The 23300-nt window shown below is 27.4% G+C and overlaps 1 protein-coding gene across 1 annotated transcript; it reads left to right on the forward strand.

Annotated features, from left to right (window-relative positions):
- The first annotated feature begins 424 nt into the window (after positions 1 to 424).
- On the forward strand, positions 425 to 22752 carry LOC123300253. Its single transcript, XM_044882791.1, has 2 exons — positions 425 to 440; positions 21610 to 22752. Exon 2 carries the CDS (start codon positions 21613 to 21615, stop codon positions 22693 to 22695), a length of 1083 nt encoding a protein of 360 aa, XP_044738726.1. The 5' UTR covers positions 425 to 440; positions 21610 to 21612; the 3' UTR covers positions 22696 to 22752.
- The last annotated feature ends 548 nt before the right edge of the window (positions 22753 to 23300 follow it).

The raw sequence follows: 23300 nt of genomic DNA on the forward strand, positions 1-23300 counted from the left end.
ACTTAAGTCCCCTTCTTCAACTGCCGTACAATCCATCCAATACTAACGGATTCACTTCATATAATAATTTTTTATTAATAAAATATTAAATGTAGGCCGCTGACTTCAATTAAGAGAAGTTGGTGTTACACAGTTCAGTGGTTGAACTGACAACTAACTGGTTGAACTGGGTTTGTTGTACAGCCTTGTGTTTTATAGCAATAGAAGAAGTCGGGTTTTTTGTTTATTTATATTTGTTTATACGAAGTATTTCTTTGACAACAAAACAAATCGTGTGCTTTGATTATTGTAAGAAAATTTAAAAGTGTAAAAATTATTTTTAAGTGATATGTGACTTTAATTTGGTTCCTTTTTTTTGCAAATTGAAGTGTTTTTATTTTGTTTGGAGATTGTAATAAAACTTTTTAAGAAACCAGTTTTTTTGGATATTATTTTTATAAGTAAGTTTGTGTTGTTGTATTTTATTATTATTTATTTTAAATAGCGCGCGTATGGTTTGCTTTTTAAAATACCGGAAGTATATTATAAAAGTATTAAATTTTTGTACATGTTAAACTTTTTTTTATTTTTACTAGTGCCATAAAACTTGCAAAGAGTTTTCACACTTGTAAACAAATCTACTAAGTCGGTTTTTATCCTATTCTAATTATATGTGGCTAGATATGGTGGAAGCGCATGGAAATTAAAGGAAACTATTATAAAAAATATATTTGTTTATGCTTCTAGCGTTAATTTTAACGGACTATTTACAAAATTTTTAAAAGAAAGTTTTTTTAATGTTCGGTTAACATTTGCTCATTTGCTAAACACGCAAGCTCAAATTTGCGTGATTTTTTTGTGTAAATGAAGCCAAAAAAGTAAAAACTAATTTCCTTATTGCAAAGAGCTACGAGTGTCTAGCAAATTAAAGATTTGATTAATAAATGGTTAGCATTGTTTTACACTTTTAGCGTTTCACAAAGGCGCATTTTTGCGAGAATTCCAATTTCCTGAACATTTAATATATGGCTTTTGTATAGAAATGATCACTGTCAAAAGTTTGCCACTAAAAAGTATTCTGTATAAAAAAATATTCTCAATTTTTGGTAATCGGAAAAAATAGACCGAAAATTTTACAGACCCGAAGTACTGTTGTAATTACAGAGTTGGAGAATTATCGAGAAATTGGTTGAGTGGGATACTATTACAGACATTTTTTTCGGTCTTTTTTTTCCGGGTTTATTTTTTCCTAAATATCGATTGATTCCACAGCCTGGTCTATGAGGCATTTTGCTACTATACTTTCATCATAGCCTCATATCTTGATAACCTTTTGACCTAGAAATATGAAATTTAGTACACACAAACATTTTTGCAAATCTTAAAGTTAACCTACCTACACATTTGAAAAAAACACAATTAATTCCACTAGGTATGTTTATCAAAAGAAAGTTTACTTTTTATCAATTAAAAAACACTTTTTGCTTAGGAAAACATCGTTTACCATCATTCTCATTTAGGGTTTAAGATAACTTTATGAGACAATTCCAAAATCATTTTCTCATGATACAAATTCATTTTATTACTTATGTAAATTATTTGAACTATTCTTTGAAAAAGTGGAATGACATTGTTATCTAAAGTCACTTCATCTAAATTCAAATAGATTCAAGTATCTAGATATACCTATGATGACTAGCTTGTGTAGAGTATGCAAAAACCGGCGAGCATACTTTTACATTCATTAAATATCAGCGTAATAATCTTATCCCTCGATGTACTCGACATTGAGTCTGCTTCAGAGATCTTCTTTTTACTGTATGGAATAGTAAAACCTTACTAACGAAAGACCTTTTACGAGTTCCATTTGACTCTTTTTGAGCTGCAACTGTATAGGAGGAATGTACGTCATTTCTTTCCTCTACTGTCCTAGCAAGTCTATGCGGGTCTATGAAAGAGTAAATAGAGACTTTATAATAGTCTTAGTAGATGAAGAAATAGGAAAAACTTCCACCATCCCGATAACATCTCAAGAAAATATGAGTATCATTTATGAAAGATAGAAGAAAATATTTTTTAGAGTTCAATAATGCCTCCAAACAATAAGAACCATTTAGCAAAATTTAAATCTGGTTATGAAGTAAATTGGTTGTTAAGTGCAAATCCAGAAAAAAACGCTCAGCAAATTTTACTTGCTCTAAAGTGACAACCCTCATTTAAATAAGTTATGCGGTGATTTAAATGGAATGTAAGACTAACTTACAATGTTACCTCCTACACTTAATGTTTATATCTTGATAAAAATTATTAAATTAAAAAATCTGATATTTTTACAAGACATGTTTATATTTCTTCTATATTTTTTGATGAATTGGTTAATCATAAATTTTCACAGGCTCAGTATATAACAACAGGATTTTTGGAGGAGTTATTTTTAAGCTATATCGCCGTCAGAAATTCGTTGTTTAATGGCAAAATCAATCAGATTTTCGTGTATTATGCATAGATTTAATAAGATTACAACTATTTGTTTTTTAATTATTTAAAAAAATTCAATTATTCAAGGATGGATTAAAATAAATTTACATAAACATGAACTGATTTCATTTCCGCTCCGATTTATATAAAATAAGAGAAAAAATCTTATAATCTTTACAATACAATCACTCTGATTAATTTTTATAAGATAATCGAATATCCCGGATACACAGTGGGTATCTGAAATACCTATACACAACAATTATGTTGTAAGTACATGTTCCACAAAATTCAAGAATTTCTTCATCAATTTGTTGAGAAACTGCAATAATTTACCGGTACCACGAAATTCTAGCCAAAGGCTTTATTGTAATATTTCATTTAGGTTCTGTGTTATTTACATACAAACAAAAATTGGCAAATATCCAAGAGACAAAAGCAAAAGGTATAAATATTTAGAGAGGGTTTTCTCAAATCGCAGGGAATCGATATATCATAAACTAACGAACTCTCTAACTTTTGACCCAAGAATAACATTGGCAACGGTGGAAGAGCAGGGAAAAAAAGTATGCAGAAATTTTTCATAATTTGTCTTGAATAATAAATGTACAAACAAATGTTTTATTAATTTATTTATTGTTACCATGAAATAAAAAAATAAATAAATTGTCATACAGATTTGCAATAAAATCATAATATTCATAATAAAAAAATTATGTAAAAATTGCCTTGATCGATAATTTTAAACAATCAACAATTATAACAAACATAAATATACTTAAACAACAATATATATAAAAATAAGAAATAAATAAATATAAATATAAATAAAAAAAATAAAAGAATATAATATTAAATAAAACAATTAAAATTTACGCTTCAGAAGTTAACAATTTACTCAACATCAATATTTGTTGAAACGTTAAATATAGTGTGTGAATATCACATACTAAATATATTTAAAATACAAAAGAAAAAAAATAAATGGAAACATGAATTGCATGCTTTAAAATAAAAGTAATAATGAATACAGTACCAAAAAATATAAAAATATAAAAATATAGAAATTATAAAAAAAGAAATGAAAAACTTTAAAAAATTTTACTAAAGATTTAGAAACTTTATTTAATTTATATCGCAACCTCATTGATTAATAATCACAAAATCGAAACACGTGGAAACGTAAAGGAAATTGGAAACACTAACTTAAATTTTGATTGATTTCTTCCCGAATATAAGTTTCCCGAAAAGACCTGCAGCTGATTTTAAAATCATTTTAAAGTTTTCGAAATATCGAAAGCGAAATAATTAAACAAAAATCTCAATTTTCGATATTTAGAAACTTTATCCCAAGTGCAATAAAGAATAAAATATCAAAAATTTAGCGAATTTCAAATTAACGATCGAAAACATTGCTCGCTCTCTAAAAGAAACAAAAAAATAAAAAAACGAATCGAATTATTACTACGATAATTTGACTTCATGCTTGATCAATTTCTTTATTTTGTTAAACAAATTATATTACAAATATTACATAAGTTCATTTTTTTTAAACAAATCATTAATATAATAATTTATTTATTTATTTTTGATCTTTTTTAAATAATAGCTCCATTTTAATTCATTAATACTCTAATTACTCCACTAACAATAATACTTTTTTTTTAAAGTAATTTAATTGTACCTAATAGATTAAAAGGTAGAAGCATTTTCAAATTAATTTGGGTTATTTTATAATAATGAATAATAAATCATAATTATTACTATTTAAATATTATTTAAATGTCATTTATGAACAAAAATAAAAATTGTTGCAAATATTTTTTAGTGGTTTCTTATATTATATTGTTTAAATAAACAATAGAGTGTTTTTTTGGGAGTTTTTCACAATGCAAATTAGAGTAAAATGTAGATTAATGTGAAAATAGTTCTTGACCCAAAATTATTGACAGCTTTGAGACGATGTGTTCAAAAATGATTAATTGATAAATAAAATTTCAAGTCTTTGGTATCATTTTTAATTTACGGTATCGAAATACCTTAAAGAGTTGAAATGAAAACGATAACAAAAATTTAAAATTTTTTTATCAATAAATGCTGAACGCCTGGGCCTATCAGTGTATCACGACTACTGAAGGAGCTGTCAAAGTGGTGAGGACGAGAAGACAATCTTCTCTGTCACTGCCCAGCTCTTGTCATGAGAAGATGGACTTACTTGAGACAGCCTCTTTTTGACGACCTCACTGACCTGGAGTCCGTCGACGTCAAAGCTCTCCTGCTGTTCTTAAACAGCTCCAAATGGTTCATGGAGTAGTGGCCGGGGTAGTAGGCAAACCCTTTTTCGGTATCACAACGGACCCTATGGTCTAAGTGCGTCCCACCGCAGGACAGCCACTCTAACCTAACCTTACCTTTATCAATAAATCAATCTCGTATAGGCCTTTTGTGAAAAGGCTTTCATATCAATTCTGTGTACGGTTTATGAGAAATGTGCTCTTTTTTGGTAAAAAAAACTAACATTGATTGTTAATTTCTCCTAAAGCGTTCAGAGAATCGATATGAATTTTTCACAAAGACGGATAAAAGGAAAAGGTATCAAAATACCATCAAGGCCACCTAATATTACCGTAATTTCAATCCAAAGATAAAATTGGAGCGCGAATTTCACATAAAACAAAGTTCACGGGTGTGGTCTAATTATAAAAACTCATTTATAAAATATTCCTAAAAAATTAGTCAGGATAACGAAGAAGACAATGAACAATTAATACTTTAAAAAGTTAAGTTTACTTATATGAAAAAAATTATGACTAAGTCAAATGAGTCAACTTAGTTCTAACTAACACCACTTATTGTTAAAGAAATTATTCACCACAAAAATATCTTGATAGTTCTTGATGTCTCCCAGACATATCAAATCAAGAAGAGAATATATTTTAAATTATGGTTAACCGAATACCTTAACGCTAATTTAGAGTGGATCATCGATTATTGAATTTTTATATCGAAAATAAAACACGCTAGGTTTTTAAAAGGGCAAATCAAAATCTTTAAGGAATGTGAAGAGTTCTACGCCATTTTTATAAGAAAAATAGCCTTTAAATTCGAAATTCTTTTTGTATTTTTTCATTATCACTGGCTTTACCCAAAATCATGCAATTTGAGGCCATTAGACTATTTTTTCTGGAAAATGAGTTTATTTGAAAAATGAAATATATTTGAATAATCTGAAACTTAATATCAATTTTAAATATTCAGATCATAGAATTGCAAAAATTTCAACTTTCAAAAGCGGCCTACAAAATTAACTAATGGTTGACTGACATTCCAACAATATTTTATTTTGTATAAAAATTTTCGATTTCTTATCACAAAAATATTTTTTTATTGCTAATCTAAAAATCCAAAGCAAATGGCAAAAGAATGGTTAAATTAAGCAACTAATTATACACAAATAAAATCTAATAATTAATCAGATATTACAAATTTTTAAACAAATAATTGAACTATCATATTTCCTAAAATTGATTTAATTTCTTATTAATAGATTCTTATTAATTTATCATTTTCCATTCACCAAAATAAAAAAATTAACATTTAAAAATCAATTTTAACCTTCAAAAAAACCACTTCCCTCAGTTTGATTTAAAAATAACAACTTTTTTGTGTGCTGCGATTGTATAGACATTGACTTTGAAAAAATATAATTAATTAAATAAATATTTAAATTAAAATTATTAATAATTTTTAACAATTATATTAAAACAATTGTATTTTTTAAATTACATCAGACTTTCGTGTTTTTAATTTTGGACTAAAATTATTATAAAATAAGTGAAAACAAACAATTGACTGAGTTAATTGTTGAAATACCATGTATAGACAGTTTTGGTAACTCTGTCACATTACACACAAATAACTGATATAGCCATAACATACATACTATACAATTTGCGCATAATTTGCGCTCTCACGGATTAACAGCGATGTTTACGAAAAAATGTTTCAAACAAAATTCGTTTATTTTTTTATAAGGAACATTTTTTACATTTAAACTTTTGTTCTATCTTTAACGGTTTACAAGAGCCAATTGACCTATATTGCTCATTTACAAACTTGACCTCACTTTTTACGTACTAAGCACGCTATAAAAATTTCAGATTGATTTCTCTTTTCGTTTTTGAGTAATCGTGATGACAGACGGACAGACAGACAACCGGAAATGTACTAATGAGATGATTTCAAAATTTTGTTCATAGTATCAATATTTTTGAAGCGTTACAAACTGGGTACTAAACTTAGTATACCTTGTATATTACATACATACATGGTATAAAAATGTATCATTTCTTATTCACAAATTTTTTTTTAATTTTCGACCAGTTCTATAATGAAAAACCTTTGACTATGTAAAAGTATACAAATAACACGCAGTAACAAGTGTTTTTCTTAATCTTAATTTCATAAATTATCTCATAATAATAATTATTAATATAAATACGAAGTTGTTTTTATAAGGAGATGATCTAAACACCTATTTTTCTATTTTATAACTCCTCCGCGCACATTAGTTTTAATATTTAATATCTTTTCGAACAATGACCTTTAGAATAGAAAAATAAATAAAATAATTAAATACGTAAATAGAAATTCAGTATTTTTATTTATTTATAAATTTTAAATGTCAAGATTTTTTGTGGTTTTTTTATATAATTTTCATCTGTCTGCAACAGTGTTTATAGAAAACTGTTTAACCAATTATTGAAAAACAATTAAAAATTATTTATTTTATTTGTTAATTGTAATAATTTATGAATTGATTACTTAAATAATTGTTTTAAGTTTATTCTATTTAAAAAATAGAATATAATTGAAATAAAAGAAAAGAAAGTTTGACGGTTATTGTTTCAAAATTATTTTGTAATGAGCCTTGAAAATTTTTGTATGTGAATTGTTTAAAAAATAATAATTTAATTCAAAGCATTAATTTACATATTTTGATGCATTTTAAATCGCTCAAATATTACATAAATAGCGGATATTTTTTAAAGGAAATTTTCTTCTTAAAAACGCAATTTTATGTCATTGTTTTTGATGGAAAAATTCCCATGGAAAATGTTTCTTTTTCGGTTTTTATGTTCCAAGGCTTTGCGTTCCCTTGCAGCTTGTTCAAATTAATCAAGAAGATTAGTTTTTATACCCTATAGATATGAAATGTATTAAGGTATTCTAAGTTTAGACCCATGTTTGTAACGCGTAAAAATATTGATGTTACGAACAAAATTTTGGTATAGGTGTTCATAAAATCACCTAATTAGAACACTTCCGGATGCCTGTCCATCCATCTGCTATCACGATAACTCAAAAACGAAAAGGGATATCCAGCTGAGCTTTTAGAGCGTGCTCAGGGCGTAAAAGTGAGTTTGAGTTCGTAAATGATTAACATAGCTTAATTAGGTCTGAGATCCGTATGACCCATCTTGTAAACCATAAGAGGACAAAACTTTGTTGTCCATTTTCTCCAAAAATATAAAAGATAGATATAGTCGAAAACTTGTAGGAAGTTTCTTGGAAGTGGTCTTGTAAAAGATTCTCGAAAAAAGAAATAATTATCTAGAAAATACTTTTGAAAATATTCGAAAATCAAAACAAATGAAACCAATTTGCTTTTAATTTCTAAAGTAAAATTTTTTAGGGCTATATTGGTTGGTCTTTAATAATAAACGTTACACGGAATGCATTAATATAAGTTAAAAAAGTAAGGTTTTTTTAAATATTTAATTCATATCAGAAGCTATTGTTTTACAATTCAAGTGTTTTATTTAAAACAGTTTGTGAATTTAGAAATGCAATTTAAAAACGAGTATTGCCTTCACCATTAATTATTATATAAAGTAAACAAAAAAATGTTTACTAAATTTTAATTAGAGTATTATTATAAATAAAAATAATATTATATACCCAGAGCCATACCTGCCAATAAAATTACTGGTGTGCAAAAAGTGGGTTTACGAATTACGACGACGAATTTTATCTTATTAAAAAGTTCGATTGATATTTTCATTGGTAATAAAGAATTTTATTGAATAAAAAGAACGAGAGGTATCGTAAGCACCCGGTAGAAACTATGCTCCTTTCGGTATAAATTATGTATTATTGAATAACAAGCACAATGAAAGAATGGTAATAAAACTGTGTTTAATAATATTTTCCCGAAGCTTACGTTTTTCAAGTTATGAAAATAGAAATTTTATTATTAATTAAATGTTAATATAAAAATGCTCAAATTTTATGTCAAAAGCCATCTATGAACAGTAATCAGAAGTTACCAAAGATCAGAATGACTTTGATGGATTCTGACCTGGATGACCTTTAGCATGAGAAGGGACACCGAAACCACAAGAACGTAAAATGATCATTTCGATATTTTTTCAATAAATTTCTCTTACTGGATACCTTACCTTCTGTTTAGAATAAAAAAATTCTTCGATCAATCAAACATCATAAAACGAAACGATATTGTAATTTGTAACGTCTTCCTTTTTCGATATATATACTTTCTTGTAGAAAATACTTATCTTGCTTCATCAATATATACCTACTAACATAAGATATCCACGATCCACGATCAAAATTTAGCAGTTCTTGGCTCTTAGTGTAAAATTTCTAATGAGTTGTAACAACTGTCTTAAGTACCTTATGGCTCTAGCTATAACATGATATACTTAAAATGATGTAATTTATATTCTTTACAAGATTAAAATAGAACTGTAATTAATTTTAAATGAATTTTTAAACCCAGACATATTGCAGCCTGAGAGCCATTATTTATCTATTTTTAATTCATTACATAATATTGAACAAAGCTATTAAGGTTATATTTCATAAATTTATAGAATTATATTCTTTTCGCCTTTTCACCTTAACTTAAAAAAAATTTTATTCGTTGTGTGAGTAGTCAGGGTAGGGATAATAAAATCGATACCAGCGCTTCCAGTGAAGAAATTTAGCGTTAAAGGAGGCTGTTATAACTAATTTGCAATTCTTTACATGTTAATGTTATAGAAAATGTCAAATTAAAATTATTGAAAAACACTAATTAATTAAACTTAATGCATTAAAAATTGTGAAAATAAGAAATCAAATTGGACAAATATTATTTTTTCAAATATAAATTATCATAATTATTTATTTAAATTAGTGAGACAATAATTTGTAAAAATGTGAAAAAAGTAAATAATTTTGTAAGCGATTCAATTCATTTTCTAAAATAATTCTGACTTTGAAAGAACATCTATCTAATCAATTCAAAAACCTTAATTAAGAATTAATCAATTTTTCACCTTCATTAAAATTTATAATCATTTCTAACAAGGTAGGGTTTGATAATCTTTATTTCTAGTAAAATGGTGTAGATTTTAATATGTTACGGAAGTAATTTTGCATGATTCACAACTGAATAGGTGATAAACATTTTTTTTTTTATAAATACATAAAGCCTTAATTAAAACAAAATATAAAATTAGTATAATTTATAAAAATTAACGCGCTCACTCTGTGTATTCTGTACAAATAATAACAAAAGTCAGAAAATTTGAATAATTATCTTTTTCTCACCTAAATTTCTAATATAAAATAAATCTACACATAATTAGTATAATATTATTTTATTTAAAAGAAAAAAAAGTTTAGTTTCAAAGACTCACATAGCTGCTATACATAGTAGCGCATCCAGAAAGGTACAGGTAGTGTGACTACATCGGATTTCGTCAAAAATTCATTCTCTATTAATACATAACAACTTTTCATCAACTTACCACTTTCTACGTTAAAATAAACCTGATTTTTGAAGTCTTGAATGAAAATTTCCTTAAAAAATTTTATTCAAATTGACAAAATATTTTTATCTTTTTTGCATTTTTCAGAAAGCCCTTTAAAAGGTTTAATGCAATATGGGATCTTGAATAGAATAGTGAAATAGGTTTCTAAAAATCTTTGCTAGTATGTAAGATATGAACGTTTAAAATTCCTAATTAAACAAAGACGAAATTACATACATTCGCCATCGAGATTACATATAAAAACCTTTGTTTTGTTAAAAGGAGATGGGCAACTTTTGAATACAATCTTTGATTGCTTATAACTTCTTCATTTTTAAATAAATTTTAATTTCTCTTTCAAATTTTGTCATGGTATCAAGTCTAGTTTTACATTTTTATGGGTAATATGGCCAATTCGACATCAAGATATATAAATTTTTTAAGCCCTGTTACCTCAACTTATAAAAACTGAGTATTAAATTCAAGCGAAGCTGCAGGCCTTTCCTTTATATAGAAATAAAAATCACAAATGACATTAAATTAATTTTACATTACTTGATTTTAAAGGTCATTAATTAGCTATTCAAATTCACACGCAGATTAAAAAAATAAAAATATTAAATTTAAATATAAATTAATAATAAATAAAAATATAAAAAAAACCTGTTTATAATGATATAAAATTAACATATAAAGATAGCACATAAGTAAACATCATCAGACTAACTTGGTGAATGCATTAGTAATTTGAATTAATTTTTTTATAATAAATAACATTTCACCTACAACGATTGTAGAAATATAAAACATATGATGCTCATTTACGAACTCGACCTCACTTTTTACGTCCTGTGTACGCTGTAAAAATTTCAGCTCGTTATCTTTTTTCGTTTTTGAGTTATCGTGTCCACAGACATTACAAACTTGGGACTAAACTTAGTATACCTTGCATATTACATATATGACCTATATCTAATTTTCATTTTGTCAATTCTTAGAAATCAATGACATTATTTATTGGTTGTATTGATGACAAAGAAAATAATTAGTAACCAAATAATAGGTACTCGATGTTTTTATTTTTGTAATAAATTACTACAAATATGGATTATTTCATAAATAATTATATGTTTAAAATGGTAAAAGTGAGGTAATTGATCTCTTAATGTGCTGTAAAAATTTATTATTCAAATGACTGCGAAAGCCTAATTATTAATCACTTATGGTACCTAGTCCGGCGAGCTTTTATTGTACTAAAAATTTTCTCTATGAGTCACTCATACCCGACTATTTGTAAAAACTTGAGGAGCCCAATTAAAAATGAATCGGAACGCCGAATCGGAACGAATTATTTTTCGATACATTCTTGATAGTAAGCGCCTCAAGCTTTTACAAGTCATAGTCGGGAATGAGTGACTCATAGATATAAATGTGCATGCAAAATTTCAGCTCAATCGCAAACCGGGAAGTGGATCAAATTTGACTTGGAAGATTTGATTACAGACAGACAACGGGACAGGTGAAACTAAATAAAAGCTTGTAAAAATTAGGCATTTGTAAAAATTTATCCGAATTCTTTATCAAATAGTAAAAAATTTATTTATCCGCATGAATGTTGATTAGGATATCTTCTTTATATATTACCTTAATACACTCCATAGAAAGTTTTTTACTCCTCTCACTATTAGTATGTTGTAACATAACGTACAAATAAGCGATTTTTTCACGAATAATTTGAAGAAAGAAGTAAACTTCTTTTGATCGTTTAGATGAAGTGAGCTATGTAATCCGTATGGTTAATAACCATTCGGGTTATATAACTGTGAACATAAGGGTTATATATATCATTTCATTTAAATGATCAGGTGATGTTTTCTTTCTTCAAATAATTATTAATACAAAAATTACTTATATTAATTAAAATACCAATTGTGAGGGTTGTGTGTGTCTGTTTATTGACTATTATCTAGTGTATTGTCTATTATCGATATTTGGCCACCTGAAATTAACTAACTTTGAACAACTAGTTGATTATCAGATTATTTTATAAAAGAAAATAATAATTTGCCACAATGGGTTGCATTGTTTAGGCTAATGATTTTATTTTGTGGCTTTGATTTCCCTCTAATTCACAAAAATGTAATTTCATGATAGAGCTTGATTGACGCTGGCTTTGAGCGTCAAATAAGGAGGACTCCACCTAGCTAAAAAATAGAACTATACGCAACGACAACTTCATGATGACGATTGACGCGTTGGCTTTGAGCGTGAAATTCACTCCTATTTTTATGCCATGTATATATGAAACATACATAGTATATTAAGTTTAGTCCCAAGTTTGTAACGCTTAAAAATAATGATGCTAGGAAAAAAATTTTGTCATAGGTGGGTGTTCACTAAATCACCTAATTAGTCCATTTCCGGTTGTCCGTCCATCCGTCCGTCTGTGGACACGATAACTCAAAAACGAAAAAAGATATCGAGCTGAAATTTTTACAGCATACTCAGGACGTAAAAAGTGAGGTCAAGTTCGTAAATGAGAATCATAGGTCAATTGGGTCTTGGGTCCGTAGGACCCATCTTGTAAACTGTTAGAGATAGAACAAAAGTTTAAATGTAAAAAAACGTTCCTTATCAAAAATTAAACAACTTTTTTTTGAAACATTTTTTCGTAAACATCACTGTTTACCCGCCAATTAGGCGGAAATTTTATAATATGTACTATACTTGATTATCAGTTATGTATGTGTCACATGTTTGTATGTGTAATGTGATAAAGAAATCAATACTGACTATGCATGGTATTTCAACAATTAACTCAGTCAATTGTTTGTTTTCACTTGTTTTTTATTTAATTTGATCGGATAATTATTAATTAATATCATACAAAATAACTGTTATAAATTTTCTAAAATAAATAAAACAATTTCCATTTCAATTTCTAAAATATTATCGAAATTAAATTATTAAAAATTATCATAATTTTCCATAACCAATATTTTTAAGATAATTTCATTATTTGGATTTTACATAAAAATTAAATTGAATAATAAAAAAACAAAAAGAATCTTTGTGAAATGAATTTATGTCAATTTGATTAACCCAGTGACCGACCTAACATGCATATTACCTCCAACAAGTTTTAAAACACTAGGTAAGGTATACGTGTGTAGATAGATACATTATTTTTATACAAATACATATATTAACGTATGTACCGATCACACGGTTGTTCGCTAGTCCATATTATTTACAAGATGTTCAAAAAGTCTGGAAACAGTCTCAAGTTGGGCGAAGTTCGTAAAAGAAAATTCAGCCATTGCAATTATCTATCAATGAGCAATTATCTATAATTGTATAGTGGTCAAAATTTAAGTCCAATTACGATGAAAAAGTCTAATTTGGAAAGAAAAATATTGGTATTTGAAAAGCCAAATTATTTTATAAGCAAAAATTTCTAATTTTTATAATTTGTTAAAAAATTTGCATTTTAAGAAAAAAAATCATTCTTTTTACAAAATTTTGCTTATTCTGAAAAGCATGTAGGCATATTAAAAATTTCTAAATATGTACAGGGTAGCCAAAAATTCGGAATCATTATTTTTCTTTTTATGATTCAATAATAAATTTCAAGAAGATGTATCCAATTTTGACATTTCCATTTTTAATGAATGTTTTTTTATCCCAGAAAATAAATTTTCTTATTAATTTCTAAGAAATAATTAATTGTAGAGAGCTTTAATTTTTGGAACTCCATAATTAGGATAAGAAATAAAATTTCCAATTTACTTTGCTTAGTCCACTTTTATTTTTTAATATTTTAATACTAAGCAAAGTAAATTGGAAATTTTATTTGTTATCTTTCTAAGAAATACTTTCAATTATAAACATATAGGATTTTTCCGATTTTTTGCCAAAATTCTGTGATAATTTCCATTAGAGTTAAGACTTTTTAAACACACTGTACATTAACCGTATAAAGTATGTCTGTTGAATGTAATAAAATAATACCTATATTCAAGCGTTTCGTTTAAACTATTCTTCCTCGCAGCAAACACACTACGCCATGTCATAGTCGTGGTCGTGCATAAATATGTAGCACGATTTCATTGTTTATATCACGATTATGGTTCAATTAATATGTATAAAAACATTTTAGTAAAAACAATCATATATAAAATTATAGTGTTTTTCTGGTAAATTGAACACAGATATAGTTATCTATTATTTTTAGAAACATCCAGATGACGAAATTATCTCAAAAACCGCATCAATTACGAAGATAAATTATAACAACGATTGATATAGTATTGAATAGAATTTATCTTCTTCAATCTTCAAAAATGTACCTTTGTATGCATTTTTATACCATGTATATATGAAATATATCAAGATATACTAAGTATAGTCCCAAGTTTGTAACGCTTAAAAATAAAAGGAAAATTATATTTTGACTTCAAAAAATACAGATTCAATTACAGATTTCATGAAGAATTTTATTTCGTGGTCTCACGTACCCCAAAAATTTTCACATTTGAATCCTAAGTGTTTCTTTTTTAGAAAGTTTGCAATTTTTTTTTTTTAAACCATCAATTTTCCAAAGACCCCTTAAAAACCATTAAATATAAATATTTCTGTACTATTTTGAAATCGCACCTAGTTTTGAAAGTCTTTTCTGGAAATCGTAGAAAGTTTGTGAGTGTATGAGCACTATTGAATCCAGTAAATCACCCATTACTAATCATTATAAATTCTGATTGTGTTCTAAGTTAATAACCAATAAGTATATACATTAAATTCGTCAATCATGAAACAAGTCGACTATCAACATTTAATTAATTATATCAAGTTACTGAATTATTTTAAAATTAACACTTTCCGCTTTCTTTAAAAAGTAACAAATATTATACATACTTGAAACTTCTTATGAAAAATTATGTTTTTTGACATGTTTTAAAAATGAAAATTGGGAGAGTGAAATAACTTTTTACAAAACAATATTCCAGGGCTTAAAAGAAGTCATTTTAAGTTTTCGAATGAGATGAAAAAAATATCAGTGCAATGATTATTTCAAAAGATACACAAATATACAGGAATTTTTTATAGCTCATTTTCGAATTTGTGGAAAAAAAATTATTTAATTTTGGTACGCTTTTAAACTTAGGGCTTCATAAAAAAATTAAGGGTAACATTTCTCACCATTTCAACCCTCCGTGCAAAGCAGCAAGGAGTAATGGAAATTTTTGAGCAATAGATTCCGAAACTAGAAAGTAAAATTTTTCAAACGAGCTATTGCGGCTCTAAAGTCGCTGATTTTTCGCAGAGATTAGGCTGTTTGAAATTTTGTTGTTAAAAAATTTCGTTGTAAAATATTTTTTAATAATCTCACTCAAGTAAAAGTTAATTATTAAATAAAAAATTGTTTGACATTCATAATAACAGTATTCATAATTTTTTTTTTTATTGATGACATGATTATAAAAATTAAAAAAAATAAAAATTAAATAAAGATTCTAGAAATAATAATACACGATACGATGATGGTAAAATAGATGCCTACATTATTTTTGGTTAAATTATATTATCAATGTGAAAGTTTTTTATGACGATTATTAAAAAAACAAAAATTTTTTAATAAGGCTTGTTTCTCGAAATAATTATAATGTTATTATATTTTTTTTGATTTAATGTCACATATCTGTGCCGGATTTGTTTGATTTTTAACGAGACATTTCCTTCCAAGAAAACTTTTTTGTGAACAAACAAAATTATCTCTAATTCATAAATTTTGAAAGAAGTAAGATTAGTCAAATTCGTTGTGTGCATAGTCATGGTAGGGACAATAAAATCGATGCCAGCCCTTCCAGTGAAAAATTTTGGCGTTAAAGGAGACTGTTATGACTAATTTGCAATTCTTTACATGTTAATGTTATAGAAAATGTCAAATTAAAATTAATGAAAAACACTAATTAATTAAATTTAATGCATTAAAAATTGTGAAAATAAGAAATCAAACTGCACAAATATTATTTTTCATGTGTAAATTATCATAATTATTTATTTAAATTTGTGAAACAATAATATTAAATTTTCAATGTAAGTCATAAATGCAACCCATACAATTATATATGCATCGATACAATTTTATAATTAAAGTAGTGTTTCGTTACCATGGAATCGTCTCCAATAAAACTAACGCACGGTGTGATATATTCAATTAAATCACTGCAATTTAATTCGAAAAGAACGTTACATAAAACGAAAGAAAACCGTTTATCGATCTAAATTTTAACCGATTAACGTACGTACAACGTAAAGATAAAATCTTATTAAATATTCTTGTAGAAAAATTCAAATCTTTACATTTTCTTTAAATCATTATTTTGTAAAAATTTGAATAACTTTTTTTTTGTATTTGACATAAATTTTTTAAGATAAAAAAATTCAAATTATGCAACATTTTACAAAGATGCATGTCTACAAAGATTAATCTTTACAACAGATTCAAGAAAAAAAAAATAATAATAATTTTTTTTTTTTTAATATAAAAATAAAATTAAATAATCGTTTAAAATAATAAGATAATATTACGGAATAAAACAAATAAATATTAATTTTTATTCAATTTTTTTTATTTATTTCTATATTTATTTATTTATTTTTTAAATATTTACTATGTGAAAGATTTTTCTATATGATTGTAAGATTTTTACAATAATACTGCTATTGTTTCTAACAATTGAATTATTATTATTATTATTTATTATATTTGTTTAAAAAAAAATGAAGGAAATATTTGTATATTTGTTTTTATAATTTATTTTTATTTTTTTTATTTATTCATCTAAATTAAATATTACGTATATACGGTGGGAAAAAGTTTTTTACATGTATTGATTGTTACTATTGTCAATTAATTTTATTGTTTTTTTGTTAAATATTTAGATCATCTGCAAATATATTGTTGTACAAAATAATTTTAATTATATATTACATGCTGGCTCAAAATTAGCTCAATTTTCAAAAAAAAAATCAATTTTGTATACCTGATAAAGTCATTAAAATAAATATAATAAGTTAGAAACATTTCTAAGAACACTATCAAATTGAAACATTTTCCAAACTCAACCGATTTTGAAGAGCATCACCAATTTATTAGTTTTTTCGGGTACGAACTATCAACGGGCCCTTCTTTCTCATTGGGTACTGTGGTTAAGTACACAGGGCCCCGTCATTTAAGTGGACCCCCAATTGTTAAACTATTGTCAAAAGACTTCAAAATTTCGTGTACAAAATAAGAAAATAATAATAAAAGATCTCCGCTGATTGATTGACTCGACTCAAAAAAGACCACCTCTAATATTTTATAATATAAAGGCACCATGAGCCAAAAGTATCCAAGGCCCCAATCATTCCAGGAAAGATTGAAATTCGAATATTCTATTATCTAAGAGCGTTTTCTTCCTGTCAATAACAAACCATGTTCCCAATATTAAACCGTTTAAACCCTTCCTAGAAATAATAATTATAGCTAACAGTGATTTTTAAGCCCCGAACCAAGAAAAAAAGTGTTATAAGTTTGACCGCTATGTCTGTCTATCTGTCTGTCTGCCTGTCTGTCGGTGTCTGTTTGCCTGTCTGTGGCATCATAGTGTAATATAATGGGGAGTGTTCTTAGCTATGCTTCAAGTGCTAAGTTTAGGGTTCTGTACCCGGAACAACTAACAAACAGGCGATGATTCTCAAAATCGGTTCAGTTTGGAGAAGGCTCGAAAGAAAAGGGTAGTTTAATGGAGAGTGTTTTCAGATACGTTTCAAGTGCGAGTTAAAGGTTCCGTAGGGTTCACTTGTCTTAATATCTATTTGGATCAATTATCCATCAGAATTCAAAGTAGGATGTTTTCTAACGAGACTACTTGTGTGCATCCACAATAGAATCTGATTACTAAATATTCACAGGCCCCTTTTTTTCAATGAGCACTGTGGGAAAGTACCTAGGATCTCGTATTCCATGGAACCCCCAAATTATAACGAAAAAGATCCCTACAGATCCAAGATTACCTCGATTGACCTAGAAAATTTCCGTAGTTTGAAGTTTCAATCAATAAAATTCCTCATGGGGGGCCCCATGAGGAAAAAGTATCCAGGTTCCTCAATTTGCATGCAATTTTAACAAACTCAGTATGTAATTTTACTAAATACGGATCACATTTTCCAAATTTCTGGTTATATTTTACATATCAAGTCAAATTTGGTAAAACTTAGCCAAAAATCCGCTTTTATCTATTCGTCGACATCATCAAGATGCATTCCGACTCTTTGACATTGTTTTGCCATTTTTAATAAATATAAATAGACAAGAAATATTTTAATTACTTTCTAAAAATTAATTAGCCCTTGTATCATCCATATAAGTTCGAATTTGTACTGATTAACGTTTTAACTATTATTATATTTTTTTGTTGCTACTGTATGCAACAATTATTATTCACAGCTACAAAAAAAAACACACGAATCTATTTAAAAATTGCGCAAAAATATATAAGTATTGTAATCGTTTTTTTTTTTTTTTACAATTTTATAGAGATGTAATAATTAGGTATTAACATTTTATTATTATTTAAATGATTGTTGCAAAATTTTTACGAATACCACAACTAACTAAATAGGTATCATTTATTATTAAAAAGATGTTGTAATTTGGTATCTACTTATTGGTACCAAATTACTGATATTAAAACAGTTAGTACCATCTATGGATGGAACATAAAAGGTATAGAATATGCAATCCAACTTTATCGTCGGTCGTAGAAAACTAACTCGAATAAACTACAGTAAAATAAATTTTTCTTCTCTCCGGGCGAAAAGCTTCTCACCTCCGCCGAGTAGAAAAATAGTACACACACCACGTTTGTGTATGAGCGTCGGTAGAAATGTGTAGCCTGTTTTATTGTATGCATGCAAATCGTGGAGTGGTACAAAAAGGAACAGAAAAACTTCTGGAGTCAGCGGAAATGTGTTTTTTAATTGACGAATTGAGCGTATATACTGTACTTTTAATTAATGATGAGACATGAATTTTTTCGTAAGGTGGAAAAGAGTAGAAGAGGACGATGAACTTTTTAATCTTTTTCTGTGTATTTTCCTTCAAGGCGGGGGTGTGCAAGGGAGTGCACTTTCACCAATAAAAGGCCGGTAGCTGTGTTGGTTTTTTATGTTTTTCTCTTCTAATTTTTAAAAAAATAATGCAAGCGCAGATATTCAAAACTTTCTATACAGGGTATTTCAACAATTAACTCAGTCAATTGTTTGTTTTCGCTTGTTTTTTTTTAAATTGGAGAAGATCATTTTTTGTGCAGAAAAGTTTTGAAAAGGTTTAGAAAAATTCATGTTTACGAGCTTTTTAGTTTTAACGAAATTTAACCTTTAAAATCACCACCACCTAATTCGTATTCTAAATCAATATAACGTGTTGGAAATTGGAATAAATTAATTTCCTTAAGGTAGTTCACTCGTAAAATAACTTTTCTGAAGAATCCAATAAAATTGAAATATTAGACTAGTAATAAAAGTATTCTGTTTTGAATAAAAACGGAAATTTTTTTCACTGCCTGTGGAATGAGACGTTAAAAATCAAAATGTGTATAGTTAATTTGTTGGAGGTATACCGAGTACCTAAAAAAAAATACATACTTTTCTATACATCCCGAAAACGGTTCTTATCATTTTTTTTTAAAACAACGTATTGAAACATTAATTTATGACTAAGTTTTGGTAGGTTCCTACAATAAAAACGATTCTTATCAGATTTGTTGAATGAGTGGATAAGATAACTCCCATTAATTTGTAGTTGTGTGTATGTATTGAGTATATGTATAGATACAATGTCTTGGTATTGTACACTGTTGTCGCAAATAATGCACGAATATAAGAGCATGTTTTTAAGATGTTTTACTTGACTGTAACGAGTAAACTACCTTAAGAATATCAATTTTATAGTAACATTTTCTCTAGTAAAAACATTAGTAAGCTGAAAGTGATTTTAATGCATTTATTCGTAAACTGAAAGTGATGGTACCGTAATAAAAAAAGTTTAGAAAAATAAACGAAGAGTGAAAAATGGATAGTAAAAACGAAGGCCTTTTTTAAATAATTTCAAATCGAAACTTTAATTAGAGGTGGGTAAACAGCAAGCTCAGAGCTGCAGTACAAAGTAACAAAACATGTTTTTGATATACCTATAGGAAATTGATGATCTGAAAGAATCTTACTAACAAAAAATTCCATTTTAAATTAATAAATAATTATTGGTATAACTTTCATTATTGACCATGTAAATAAAATTACTAATAAAATATTAATAAAATGATATAAAAAAAGAAGGTTTTGAATGACTTAATCAACCGTTTTCTTTTTTTTTACACTCTGATTATAACTAAACTTGTTTAACTTATCAAATAACTTCCGTTATTATGAATATTATCCTACAAAATTAATTATTATTGGTAACTGGGAGTTGCAACTCGTCAACTGGCGATGATAATTCGTACTAATTAAAATCAGAAAAAGACCCGAATTCAGTAGTTACATTTTCGACTACCAGATTGCAATACTTGTACTTAATTGTACTAAATCACATAAATTCCGCCAACTGGCGATAAAAATTTGTACTATAAAACAGGAAGTGAGCCGCTTTTTCAGTAGTTCCAATTGAGACCACCTGATTACTTACCATTTATCAACAGCGATAAAATTTTGTTGAAATGAAAAGCCCGCCAGACATTATTCCTAATTGCGGAGGCTTGTTTTATTTTCTGGAGTCATCTTTTTTCAAAAAAACTTTTTAATTTTAAGGTCTTTAATAATTTGTTGGAGGTTAAATGTTACCCAATCCATCGTTTCGTCGAGTTAGGGAAAAATTAGAGATAACGAAATCAGGAAATTTTAAGTATCAATTAAAATCAAAATTCACATCATGACCTAATTTGACCTTCTTTTTTGTCCTATGTAATTACTCTCTAAATCTTCCGGTTACTCTCAATACAAAAATTTAGCCAATTCGTTGTTCCCTTTTGGCGTGAAAGAAAGACAATCGAAAAACCCGATATTGAGAAATATTAATATATAATGGTTCACTTTTGATTTTGATCAAATATTTTTAAAAACTATTTCAATAATCTTTACAATACAAATCTTTAACTCAATCAATCAATATTTTAAAATCATTGATTCGGTAAACAACCGTCTTATTAAGTTAACAGTAAAAAATAAAACAAAACCATGACATTCAAAAGAAAAAAAAACTAATATTTAACTTTATTTCTTGTTACAGAAAATGCCATTTACTACAAATGACAATGGATATTATAAAAAAATACGATTAAATTTCATTGTTATTACAATATGTCTATGTATTATTGGTAATGTGAACGGACATGGCCGATTAATTGAACCACCAAGTCGAGCGTCAGCATGGCGATACGGATTTAATACACCAGCAAATTACAACGATCATGAGTTATACTGCGGTGGATTTACACGTCAATGGCAAAGGAATAATGGTCAATGTGGTGTGTGTGGAGATGCTTGGGATGCACCAGCACCACGTGCACATGAATATGGAGGTCGTTATGGGTTGGGAGTGTTAGTAAGACGATACGAAGTTGGAGCCACGATGATAATCAAAGTTGAAGTTACCGCAAATCATAACGGTTATTTTGAGTTTAGAATATGTCCAGAATTTAAAAATACAACACAAGAATGTTTGGATAAATATTTGCTAGGATTAGCAGAACCCCAAGAAAATGTCACTCCTCACCCGTATCGATATTACCCAAATAATGGTAATCGTATTTATGAAATGAAATATCATTTACCAAATATTTCTTGCGATCATTGTGTACTTCAATGGAGATATATCGCTGGTAATAACTGGGGTAAATGTGACGATGGAACCGAACGAGTCGGTTGTGGACCACAAGAAGAATTTCGTGCTTGTGCCGATATTCAAATCGGTGGTAAAGTCGATACATCAACAGTTATACCAAAACGACGACCAATTTTCCCAATGCGACCGACAATCAAACCCACACGCCCAACAACAACAACCAGCAGTACCGAAGACGAATTACCCGGGGCAACAGACGAAAGTCAAGGGGAATTTACGGATCGTATCTGGTTATCATTCCTTATTATTTTGGTCACGTTATTTTGTGTTCTTATTTTGGTTACAATTTTATACTTGTATTATTATCATGGACAAACGTTGAAAAATTGGTTGAAATCAAATACGAAATTTAATAAAAAACCAGCACCACTGCCAGTGCAACCTGAGAAACCACCGCGAACGAAAAAATTACAACGGGAACAATCATCGCAGCTACCAAACCCTGATTTGTTAAGTGAAAGTTTAGCGTAAAATTATTAGTAGTCATTAAATTTTTATTTTTTTTAGGTTTATGAAAATCTTTATTTAAATCGCTTTATTGTTTTTATTTTTCTTTTGTCTGACTTATATGTACATAATTTTTTTTTATTAAGATTAAATTATAAATAAAAAACGTTATAAATTTTCGAAAAATTTTGATTTATTTGATATTAAAAGCTTTCCCATGTTTGAATTATTAATCAAAATAAGGATCCTGTAAAGAGAATCATTCAAAATCTCCAATTTTCACGAAAGCTTCGTGTGTGAGCAAAATTAAATACTTTGAATTTTGATGACGTCATCAAGTTCAAAAATTCGATTTTTTTAATAACACAGGCAATTTTGATCCGATCTTATTGGAATTTTTTTTGAAACCCACTAATTTTGGGTCATTCTTTTCAGCTGTGATGTCAGTTTTTCGCTAGTTATCACTTATGTGCTTAATTCCGGGACCAGACCTCCACATTCTTGAAATCTAATAGAGCTAGGTTATTTTTGATCATAAATTTGAACAATATGGCCTAAATTTAGTAGGATTACATACTTAGTTTATCAAAATTGGATAAAATTTCGATGTAATAGAGCAAAATTAAATA

Source organism: Chrysoperla carnea, chromosome 5 (genome assembly GCF_905475395.1).
Source record: "Chrysoperla carnea chromosome 5, inChrCarn1.1, whole genome shotgun sequence".
Taxonomy (NCBI): domain Eukaryota; kingdom Metazoa; phylum Arthropoda; class Insecta; order Neuroptera; family Chrysopidae; genus Chrysoperla; species Chrysoperla carnea.